The 12693-nt window shown below is 37.5% G+C and overlaps 1 protein-coding gene across 4 annotated transcripts in view; it reads right to left on the reverse strand.

Annotated features, from left to right (window-relative positions):
• The window catches only part of SWT1 (SWT1 RNA endoribonuclease homolog), a 42040-nt gene that overhangs the window by 28521 nt on the left and 826 nt on the right, over positions 1–12693 (reverse strand). For 3 of the 4 annotated variants that reach the window (XM_055724605.1, XM_005443318.4, XM_027811213.2), the window contains exons 2-11: positions 12538–12612; positions 9079–9137; positions 6766–7522; positions 5375–5440; positions 5189–5245; positions 4427–4556; positions 4203–4304; positions 2455–2643; positions 1788–1881; positions 276–415 (exon numbers count right to left, since the gene is read on the reverse strand). In XM_055724605.1, the coding sequence (XP_055580580.1) occupies positions 276–415; positions 1788–1881; positions 2455–2643; positions 4203–4304; positions 4427–4556; positions 5189–5245; positions 5375–5440; positions 6766–7522; positions 9079–9137; positions 12538–12603 (1660 nt within the window). In that variant the 5' untranslated portion in view covers positions 12604–12612. The remainder of the gene's footprint in view (positions 1–275; positions 416–1787; positions 1882–2454; positions 2644–4202; positions 4305–4426; positions 4557–5188; positions 5246–5374; positions 5441–6765; positions 7523–9078; positions 9138–12537; positions 12613–12693) is intronic. The other variant, XM_014283292.3, reaches the window with a different exon arrangement.

Raw genomic sequence — 12693 nt, forward strand, 5'->3', positions numbered from 1 at the left:
AGGAAATTCATGCTGTGTTTTTTCTATAAAACAAGAATACGTCACATTTGAATTTGCCAGAACTCTAAGAGACAGATGTTTTAATAAAGGTCTCAAACCTTCAGAAACCCACTTACCTTTGAAAATAAAAAACCCGCCCGAAGTAAAAAGCATTCCTAAAGATTTGACGTATATGAAAACTGAAATTATAGTAGAAACTATTCTCTCTCTCCTACACTGATTATTACATGTCTCAAAAGCCAGCATACCTATGTGTGTACATTAAACAAACTTACCATGTTTTGACTGTTGCAGCTCAACACAGCTCTGGTGGTGCCTGTTTACATTCAGATTCTGTAGAGCAGTAACCAAATCAGCTTTGCAGAATGCCTTGACCTCACTCACAATGGCTTTATTACATAAATTTTTATCATCCCTAGGAGAAGAGAATTAATTGTTGACATAAAACTGACATTACCACTGTCCATCAATGTGTCATCAACATTATTCTCATCCTAAAGCCAAACTAAATCCAAAACACAGCACTGTACCAGCTACTGGGAAGAAAATTAACTCTACCCTAGCCAAAACCAGGACAACTACAAAGTAAGTAATAAAAGTCTATCAAGTAATAAAAATAGACACACTGAAAAAATTGTCTTTAGTAAGGTTATTTTATGAGCTTCACTATATATGAAGCTTGCTTTCTCAAGCAGTTAGAAGCAGTAGAAAAAATTAAACCAGAAAATTAACTAAAGCATCTACTCTGAAAAAAATCAGAAGCAAACTGAAAGATGTTTCAGGATCTAGGTTTGCTTTAAGAAAAAAACAACTATAAACACCATAGCAATGGTGTCTAGCTGCTATGATCTTGGAATGCAAACAAGGCAATAATTCTTAAACAGTATTATCTTACTCAATTGCTACAATAAATTCATACGGTTTACTGTTCTATTGGCCACAGCATTGTTCCAGATGCTTCCCTGAAGTGTATGCTGCTCCAGCAGTACTACTATAAAGAAGCAGTATGAAGTTCAATCCTAATACTTTCTTAAAGATTCCCATGGCTTATATTGATAAAGGGATTTTCAGATGTAAAGCACTTCTGAAGTCACCTCTTGTTCTTCACTCAGAAACCCAAAATCATTATCAATAGCCCTACCAATACAGTGAATTCCATCTGCAACCCAATCCACATGTCTGCTTAAAACAAACCAACAGCGTCTTAACCTCCCTTACTAAAACCATGCAGGAAATGGTCCTAGCAAAGACCAGAAAGCAAGCTGTTTACAGTACCTGCCAAGGAATATGAGCACTTTAAAAATTAGCTTCATGTGACTTGTATAAAACTGAGCATCAATACCCAGAAAGTCAGCTGTTACCCTCACAAAACAAGAACAGATGCAAACGTATCACCATCTTCCCTCTAAGATTAACCCCTGACAATGTTCATCACTGCTCCCAACCAGGTGAGCAGAAACAAGGTATCTAACTGGCTCTCAGTCATTAATACAAACACTTTTTTCTATTTTGTAACTCCAGTGATATTTTCTAATGAGAAATCAGAGTAAAATCTGAGAAAACTATGCTTCAGAAGTTTTAAAATTCAATACTGAGTAAACTTAAATCTACTTCAGGCACGTGAAGGCGATTAATTCTACAGTCTTTGTGTTTTATTATATCCTTCTATTCTAGCTTTTAGGACGGCATTCAGAAACAGCTCTTTATTTTAAGATATGACTGGAAAATAGTGTGTTTGGCATGAGACTTTAGGTCTCTCAGGAGGTGTAAACCACACAGGAACTCACGTGCAGAGTATGACAACAGCCTGAGGAAAGAGGTTCTGATACTGCAGACAACACTGTAAAACACGATCGTCATTGTTCTCGTCACTCAGGCCATCTGCAAATTTAGTGAAGACAGTCCTGACATGTTTAGAAGTAACTCAACATAAGAAATACTTCCGTGCAGTCATGGCACTGATTTTAAATTTAATACTCCCCAAACAATGACAGAGAAGTCCAAATCTAAACACAGATCTGAGCTCTGCATTCTTAGCTACTACTCCACTTAAAAATGCTAAGGTTTTGCCAAAATACAATGAGTGAGCCACATATAAATTTGAGTACGTTAGATTTTGTGATGACAGAGTAAAAAGCAAAACCGTACAACATGTCATCAGCTCACAGGTAAAAGTAACTAGATGAATTTTCATTAACTAATCCCCTACTTACTAACAGATGTAGCTAAAAGTGAGAAGCAACTGATTAAAAAACTAGTGAACAAAGCACTAATAAGGTATTTGCATACTATAGCCTTGGATACGCTCTTAAGGCTGCTGTAAGCTATTAGCTAATTTTAATTAGCAAACTGCAGAGTGAAGATTGTGTTAAACTCAGAATTTAGTGCTAAGGTTCACACTAGGTGAACTGCAAGGATTAAGTACCCAAAACAAATTGATTGCACATATATTACATATTTTTTGAGAAGCAAGCTGCATGGATTGCCCCCACAATTTTGAATCTTGGTTTTTGAGACACATGTAGATGAACTGGACTGCAGGGATAGCTTTATCCCGAACGTGCTGCAACATTTTCCCCTTCTTCAAGTTGTCCAACTCTTGTAGAACAACCCAGGGAATTATTAATGCAAGTCTGCCAACACCTGCAAGAAAAAAAAAACAAAACACACACAACCAAAAAGCAAAGACATTTTGAAGAGCAAAGCAAACTACTACAGATAACTTTTAATTCAAACATCATCTTCATGTAAGTCCACACATCTTTTTGCCAGTAATTTTCATATTCCATGCTCAAGAATATCTAGCATTAAAAAATGAAAAACTGAAAAAGGCCAAGTTCCTTCTTCCTAATCTAAGCTCAAACTAGCACTACATTGGTTACATTTAAAAATTACATTAGGCAAACAAACGAGACACAATTTTAATCAACCGAGTACTGTGACAACAGCATGTAGCAATATTATAAAATACATTTGTAGCAATTACCATCTTGTGACACACTCACTGGAAGATGTTCAAGGTGACAGCAGCTGAAATAATGGCCTGAAAATAACTGAATGACCACAACAGTCCCTGTGCCAAAACAATCATCAAACAGAAGGAGCAATGGTTTGTGCTAATTGCCAACTAGCACTCCTAAGCCAGGAATGGGAAATATGGATATTGGACCATGGTTTCATTTGTATGTAAGTATGGTCTGAACTTTAAAACTCTCATGTATGAAATATATGGTAAATCAGAAATTTAATTGACTGTTCCACTGGTCTACCCACAACAAATACTTCAGTGGTTTTCTTTCTCATTCACATTATAAGAATACAATTTTGAAAAAATACATTAATATATATCTGCTTTGTAACAAACAGGTCAGGAATCAGCAGCCTTCTGAACATAAGGGGTCTGGAGCAGGACCAGAAATTGGAAGCTGCAATAGTCTCAAAAAGGCATCCCAGTGTACACAATGCGACACCATTCCTAATATGGGACAGAGAAATGCAGTCTGACACTCTTGAAAATTACTCAGGCCCTTATTAAAGTTATTTTCCAGGTGGCTGGAATAAATGTGTTCATTAGCAGAAAGCATCAAAGCACTCTTAAGTATTCTGATAGACTCCAAATATGTCTGCCACCAAGTGACATCACGATTCTAATCCTGCTAACATTAAATCACTACAACCTACACAACACATTAAAGCCAGGGTCTGCATTCTGAATCCCTGAGAAATTGTTCGCTCATTTTGTGAATTCAGTGACCTTTACAAAGACAGCTATAAAGTACTGACTGACTGCTTATCAGACTTCAAATGGTTTTAGATTTCCAGAAAAAAAAAATATGCTAAAAAGAGTAGAAATCCTAATTACCACTAGTAATGGATTAAACGCTTAAAAGTACATTCTTACAGTGGGTAAGACTTACTTACCTCTAAGAATTCATGCACATTCTGGGAATGCTGACTATGACTCTCTGTAGGTACACAGCTATAGCACAGTAGATTCTGATTTCAGAGCTGAACTTTCCTTAAGAGGCAAGAACCTATCTGGGTTCATAGAACCAGCCTCTTACTAAGTGTGAGCCTTCTGCCTTTATATGAAACCTGCTGCCCTTTTAAGCAGCCCAGGTTTGTTATTCTTCACGTAGCCTGAAGGTCTCGCATCATGTTTTTTCTTAAAATGCTTTATTGATCACCATGTATTCACATACCTGGTATATCCTCAGATTTCAGGGACTTGACAAACTCAAGGTGACTAATCATTATATTTGTGTCAATCACCACTAACATGTTTAGTCCAGAAGTAAAAGTCCCTGAGGAGGGAAAAAGAAAAAAATCAAAGTGTGAAAAAAATCAGTTGCATACTCTCTACTAAGACCATTGACTGTAATAACTAGTTGCAAGTACATATCAAAGAAATCAAATCATGACTTACCAGCAGAAATATTTAAATCCTGTTCTGGAAGATCTATTTCCATACTTGTAAGTTCTCCACAAGTCTGTACAACGGAGAGTGCCATCCTCTTCTGAAGACGAGCAACATGCAAATCTTCAACTATCTGCATCTACAACAAAAAAAATTGCATGTATGAAATCCATTGTAAGTAATCACTTATGAATTGTTCCCCAAAAAGATACTTTCACATTAATGCTGTTGAGTTAAAACGGACCAAAAATGAAGCATGAAAACTTTTAAGTTGGTGCAGCAAACGTAAAGCCATGAGAACCTTCTGCACATCCTCCACTATAAGAAGTCCACAAAAGATGTCCAAAATACAGCCTAGAATGAAGACTTATAACCTTTCTACCTGGTCCCCAAATAATTTGTTTCATTTTTTGCTACATAGACAGCAAGTTTCCTGACAGGTGTTTCTTAAAAAGTATCTTTTCCAACTTGGAAGTTAGAGGATGGAAAATGAGATAGCTGGAATATGCAAGCAACTATGAAGACTCCCTGTGTGACAGAGAATAACAGAAACGCAATCTACCTTCAGAAAGTTCTTAATCAGCAATACTTGAGCAAGTCTGTTTAGTATTTGAAAAAAAAAAAACCAAACACCTCCACATTTTTTGAAGTGTAGCTCATAAGCCAACAATGCAAAATACTAGGAAAGGGCATGGAATTGTCCAGATACTCAACCTTGGTGCCTTGAGTTTTTAATACCACTTTGAAGTGTTAAATTAAAGCATTACTAACCTCCTGGTCTGTTTCCGGGTTCTGGCTGTCTTGAGTTGGTGGAAAGGCTTCGAAGCTCTGTAGGAAGAATTGAAAAAAAACCATACCAACACCACAGAATATAAAGGAATACTGAGGAACAAGTGATGCCCATGTCAAAGAGGTTTGAAATATACCTCTGTAGTGCTAAACAAGTACATCACCAACCTTTTGGACAGACTTTTTGTCCTCACCTTCTTGGTAGGAGTCAGACATGCACAGGACCTCAAAATTCTAAAAGCAAGTAGGAATGGAAGTAGAACATGCGTCAGTCTTTTAGAGTGCTTGTTAGAGAACAATGAATATTCTGAAGTGAATTAAACAGGTAACGTAAAACCTATTTTCAATATCCATGATGAAGCATCTACGTATCATTTCAAAAGGGCTTAGAAGATGGCTTTATTTTAAAATAACTATAGTGGATTACACCGTAAGCCCATTTTCCCAATCTCTTGTGGGTTTGTGACTATGTTATTCTTGCTCTGGACTTCCCACATGAATTCACACAGACATGAATTTAATAAGAGTAAATTGAGCAAAAGGTCACTAAAATGATTAAATGACTGGGGCACATCATACAAGAGGCTGTAAGAGCTGGGACTGTTTGGCCTCAATAGAAGAGGGACTCATCAATGTTTATAAATATCTGATGGGAGGGTGTAAAGAAGATGGAACCAGACTCCTAGCAATGCCCAGTGCTAGGACAAGAGGCAAGGGGCACAAACTGAAACACGGCAAGCTCCACCTGAACACTGAATATCCCATTTTTTTTTTTTATGGTGAAAGTGGTTTAACAGACTACCCAGAGAGGTCGTGGAATCTCCATCCTTAGAAATATTCAAAACCACACTGGACACAGTCCTGGGCAACCTGCTCTAGCTGGCCCTGCTTGAGCAAGTGGGCTGGACTAGATGGTGTCCAGAGGTGCCTTCCAACCTCAATGATTCCATGATTCTGCACATAATTACTATCTTTGCATACACACAAAATAATCATGCCACCATAACATGAACTGAAAGCTCCAAAACCACTAGGCATGTTAAATGAGAACAACAAAAAAAGTAACCATGCTCAAGACAAAGTTGAGGTGCAGAGCCAAACACAAACTAGAACTCAGAAACAAACTGATCACAGTCAAACACAAAGTTCTGCAGGAAACATAAATTTAATCCTAGATCTGCAACAAAGTTCTCTTGACATCACTTTGTCAGCTATGAGCAACTGTCATGCAATAAATGATATAAACATGCCAGCTCCAAAAAAAATTATGTTGACAAACCCAAACAGGAGTATTCCATACCCCCAGCAGCCAAGTAAAGCTATGAAAGCATACGTGCAGACACAGCCCCAATACATAAGACCTTTCTTCCAGTTTGTTTAAGCATTTAGCAGAGGGACGTTTTAACACGGCTTGCACTGGGATCAGAAAAATCTATCTAGTTAGCTATGAAATCCTGTCTGAAATCTGTAAGATGACAGCTCATGTAAGAACTGGCTGCCATTCAGAAACTAGCCTGAAACATCTACCTGTGTAATACAAAGAACTGGGTCCTCATTACCTGCTTAGAACATGATGCTGTAGCCTCGAAGTCCCTTTCTTCAGTCCTTGAATTACCAGCAGCTTTATCAGAATCAGCATCCTGTTTTTTCCATTTACAAGAGTCCCATCGTTGTGATGTTTCAGTCAAATAGTGTGATGGCATATGTTTAGTCACATGCTGCTTTGTCTTAGAAAACTCCTTATATTCTTCTACATACTCTTCTTCCCAAGTCCTAGATAATACGTTTGGTTTCTTAGTGAAAGGTCTATCATCCCGCACAGTCCCTGTAGAAGTACTGGATGGCTTTTTTTGAACTCTGACATCTTCACTCTGCTTTTTTGATCCATCTCCTGTTTTATGTGGTACATCTAAATCATACACAGAAGACTTAAATTTTTCCAACATAGTTTGTTCCACTTTTGCCTTTAGTTTGCAAAGTTTACCTTTCTCTGCCTTTTTCCTCAGTGCCTTGTCCCTCTGAACTGCAAAGCTATGCCAGAGTCTTTTTCCTTCTGTTCCATCAAAACGACTTTTTTTAAAACTTCCCTTGCTAGTAGTACTCACTATGTCAGGAGTGAGTGTACTTTTACCATGTTTAATTTCTTTGGCTTTAAACTGGATAACTATTTTCTTTTGCCTTCCAGTTTGCAGTAAAGAATTGTCTGTGGTTTTGCTTCTATTTGCAGATTTTCCTTGGGATCTTCCATCATTACCATGAGAAATACCAGACCTTTGGTCTTGCTTCTTCTCTTGCCCATCTTTCTCCACTTTGGATCTATAGAAACATTACAAGAAAAGTAATCTAATTAGCTTGGTTAATGTAAAAACAAACAAAAGAAAAAAGCTTGTACTTGATTTAGGCAGTTACAGCCAAGTATTTTTAAGTACCAGTTTGGTACATTCTTAAAAATGAACCTGCAGCAGCATCTGTCCTTTAAAACAGTCTGACACAGCATTTTTATGTTTTGTATTTTTCCTAGCTGTACAGCTATTTTAGCTTACAAGATTGAGAAAAAGCTTCTTCCCCATTCACTATCTATTGCTTTGAGAGATGCCCTACAAAGTTTAGTTTTATCTTAGCACACAGATAAATTTTAATAGCAGTTTAATGATATATGAAGTATGTCATCCTAAAATTCAAGTGTGCTGCAGTTCAGCTTGGTTGCACAGTGCCAAGCACCACACAGCTTTAAAACATTACAGGATAAACAGACTGGAGAACTTGGAAAAGGAACGGTTGGTGGGAATAAACCAACATTCTACAGAAATCATTAATTATATGAAAAATTAATAGGAAATTTTCTTGTAAGAGCAAATACTCAATAAATTTATCATATACTAGGTTTAAAATATCCAAAAAAGTTTCTAGCCTACTCTGTTAACCGTATTGCTAAAAACATTGGGGAGGTAAAGGCCATTTGACAAACTCGTGTAGGACAGGCAACTTAAATGCACTGATTGAGATGCAACTTCTGACTTAGGAGACCCCTCAATGGTTCTTAGAAGCTGGATGGGTGTACAACAGGAAAAGTTTTGCACTTGTCTTGTTTCATGTGTTGTAAGCCCTATGCACGTCCTGCTGGCCACTGCCAGGGATGGGGGACTGGACTGGACAGAGTTTTGACATGAACATAGTTACTGTTTTATGGTTTTATCATACTGTACCAACAAACAGTGCTTAACAGCACGTATGCATGCAGCTGAGTATCCTATGACTTAACTCCGGTCTAACAGAGAAACTGCAACAACATTTTGCCATAATTAAGAAACAATCCAAAGCTCAGGATCCATGAGAACATTCTCACCTTATATGGAGTAGCTTTCAAACACTGTTTACATTTGCTTTCTTTGTCTTGGAATCAATTACTTCAAGCATCAGGAGAAATCAATGATTTCAGGAGTACAGGAATCTGGTAAAGGTATTAAGTTCACCGCAGAACTATCCTCCAGACTCCATTAGTGCCTTTTTTTGCTAACAAAATGTGTCATATGCAATATAAACCAACAAGGTAGTGCTCAAGAGAAAAAAAAAACACACACAACACCCCACCTCTCTAGGACAGCAGTGTTGGAAGGATATAATTCCTACCTTATCTGAAAGGTAGAGGCATACATCAAGAGTTTAAAAAAGTAATTCTGAACCCCGTTTTCTTCAACTATCTCAAACTGCCCAGCTAGGATCTACTCACTAATGCAATGCCAACACCTCATCAGTTAAAAATACTGTATTTTATTCGGTGAACAAGTCGAACAAAACTCCTAAATTCAGTAAGCTTTAAGTCCGTGTCTTATTTTTAAGTAGTTCCATTTAATGAGAGAACAGGAATTTACCTCTGAAATTCTGTCTCTCCTTTCATAGTACAGTTGTAAGATCTTGTTTCTTCAGAGTTCTGAAAGAAGAAAAAAATCCAAGGGCTTGCAGAGGAAACCACAGTTAAAAATCCACCTTTGTACAATGGAACAAACTATTATTCCATACTAGATTCACTGATTTTAGATAGGTTAACCTTGGAAAAGGCAGCCACATAACTTGCTATAATTTAGTACTCTGATTTTCTCATATTTAAGAACACCACAAGAGGAAAAACTGAATGTGGCACACAGTCCTGGGTTACAGAGGAAACTCAACTAATCAGAACACATTTAAGACTAATGTGTTTCATATACTCTGCAAATATATCAGTATGTAGAATATATATTTATAAAAACTATTAGGGAAAAGGAAGTCACCTGAAGACTGCTTCCAGCTACCCACTATGTAAGGCCAAAGAGAGGAAATTCCTATGGGATGTTTTTGTGCAGAAAAGATGTGTAATTAACTCTCATCAGATTTACTACTTAGGTAGAACTGTGAAACTGCAGTTATGCATGGTTAAGAGTAAAGACAGTCCCCAGACAAATAACTTGAACAGTCCTTGTTTAGAAAGCAGTTATATCACTGTTTGACAGATCTATATCACAAGCTGTGTAGCATTTGTATTGTGGAATAACTGGAAGGTAACTTTGATCAGGTAAGAACAGAACACAGTTTACTATTGCAGCTACGGGAGAAGACAGAAAGCAGCAAAATGACAGATTGCTGACATGAACTCTGCCCCATGAGGCAGTTAATTTTTATATACCTTTGGGTTATATGACTCAGTTTTCCCAAAACAGCAGCAGGGTGTAGGGAGTTACAACATGGAATAGTAACATATGGATTACTTCAGATAAGGAAGCTCCAGACAGTAGAGCCTTTTACAAATAGTTCACTTCTTCAATAATTGGGTCATGCTGACTCAGAAAGACCTTTAGGTCACTGCAGCAGAGATTTTCCTAACTAGAAAGGCCTGCTATTTTGCAATAGTTATTGCTATTTTACTTTCACATCAGAAAGCATTTTGGTATTGGGGTTTTTTTATTTTTTTTTTTTTTTAAAAGGTTACAGAAAGCAGTGGAGTCCTAATGAATTAAGTAAGTTTTGAGAACTTCTGCCTGTGGTTGGTTCCAGAGTTGTAACAGCAGCAAAACTAATGAAATAGTAACCTAGAAGGCTGTCAAAGGCTGCTGCCACTGAGAATCATATCAACACAACCTGCTGTAGGAAGACTTGTTCAACTCGCACAATTATAATTAAATAGGAATCAAAGTGTTTTATTAACAACTCAACTGGCAACCAGTGAACTACACACTCAGGAACAACACCAGCAGAAAAAGTATAACAGACAGTTATAAAATGATACCTGATCAGATGACTTGGTACCAGGAAGTTTTAATCTCACACCCCTACGGTATACACTTTGGCACAGATGCTCATACGGTTGAAGACATGGGTGCTCCAGTCATGTAGGCAGCTGTAACGCTTCCTACAACCTGCTATCGCCCATGCTGGTAAGAAAGGCCCCCCACAAAGTCATGTACACACATGCAACACGTGGGGTGCTACAGAATGTACCCCCATATTGTCGCTCCACCAGCTGGAATGCAGAGCACCTTGACTGCCAGACACTGTCAATAGCCTATCAGGGCAGGTGGGGGTCACGATGCTAGTGGGACATACCAAGCCCAGTTTGACTGCTGCTCAGTTACTGCTTTCTCTCAATGCCTATTCCCCTAGAACCACAAGTTTTCATGGTGTTTTTAGTATTTCTTTTCAATCTAGCTCCTTTTCTCATGTCTGTTGATAATCCTCTGGTTTTCACTTAATTTGGTAACCTTAAGCAAGCTTTCTTACTGTTACTTTCCTCTTAGCATGAGGCCCCATTGGAGCAGACTGGTTTAGGCGTTCTGTTTACAGTCCCATGACTACCTTATCACCTGCTGCGATCCAGGCCATGTTACCAAGAGGCAGCTGTGCTGTTCTCCTCCAGACAGCTCTGTGTAAAGCTGTTCCAATTTATACTGTGACAAATGTCCTTTCACTCGTATTTATGGAATTATATGCCAAACTAAAGCCAACAGGCATAAAATTTTCTGTAATCTGTAGTCATGCCTACACCACACAAAAAAGCACAAAGCCCCTGCACAATCATGCCTAACTATGACTCTACTTAAATGGCTTACTCTCACCTTAAGAGCTGAAGACACCTCTTATCCATATTGTGATCACTGAAAAAACACTTGGTACTATCAAGACGTTTCTTTTTTTTTTTTGGTATTATTAGTTTGGGTTCTCACTGCCACTTGTGCTGGTCAATGTCTGCATATAGCAGCAGTATTTCATGCAGTCTCAGACTGAAGTCATGCAACAGTCAAAACTATAGTATATAATATATATATAGGGTATAGGCATTAGCAGTGGCAATACAGCTATCATACGAGGTTTTAAGCCGTGTTTTTAACCTCTGTATTACAGGAGTCAAAAAAACCCCAAACAACCCACCACTTTAGGATAAGTTAATGTTAAAAGACAACTTGAATAATAAGGAATTCAGGAGGAAAACCAGTTACAAACATTCGTCTTTGAAAAACATCTACAAGCAAAAGCCTTCTAACATGCATATTTTGGTTTATAAGGCCATAATAGTATGCTCATTTACAAACACTTCCAAACATTTTTTGAGACATTTACAGTAAGACAGTTAAAAGCTCTTATTTCATATATGCCTTGCAAAATTTAAAGGAAAAAAACCTGGCAAACTTAAGTGTGGATTTATTAAACTACTGATTTACTGGATATATATTATACAACTGGCAGAAATTAACTTCCCAGAAAGGGATTAAGAAACACATTAAAAAAAACATTTTAAAAAGCAGCATAAAAGCATGACCAGAAAGATTATCATCCCTGCAGCACCTGCACTTTACAAGCAACTTAGTGAAAATTTCCTCATTAGATACAAATATATACCAGAGTATACTAAGAATTTTGGTTGTTGATATAATCTCAGTGATTAAAAGGAAACATTGGAGAGTTGCTTCCCAACAATGCTGCAAAGTATGATTTGTGATTAGTCAGGAAGTTAGGATACATGATCCAAGATAAAGAACAATTCAGGAAAACAGTAGTGATTTTGATAACAATTTCAAGCTCAAACTTCCTCAACCAGGAAAATACACTGAAGTAAAATAACTTATTTTCTGATACCCACACTACTCACAGCCTCTGGAGAAAAACAGATGATAGTCATCTGGCCAGCACTTGCACTTATCTGACCAATTCAACCTTTCTGCTGTTCTTTATGACCACACCTTTGAGTTTGATTCATCCTTGAATCATAAGACCACTAAACAATTCCTGGTCTTCTCTTCAATAGGGGGTGGGTGGGGTGGGTTGAATTAAAATAGTGATAATAATACAGCTGTTCCTACTTTGTCATCCCAGCCATCCAAACAGTCTTCCTTTCCCATTAATTTCTTCAGTTTCTTTTTAGACATCTTCAAAACCTAGAAAAAACAGTGTTGCCATTATTATTTATTTCAAGTCTTCATTTCCAGATGGTATAAACCCTAAAATTTTAACTACAT

This window comes from Falco cherrug, chromosome 12, assembly GCF_023634085.1.
Source record: "Falco cherrug isolate bFalChe1 chromosome 12, bFalChe1.pri, whole genome shotgun sequence".
NCBI lineage: Eukaryota > Metazoa > Chordata > Aves > Falconiformes > Falconidae > Falco > Falco cherrug.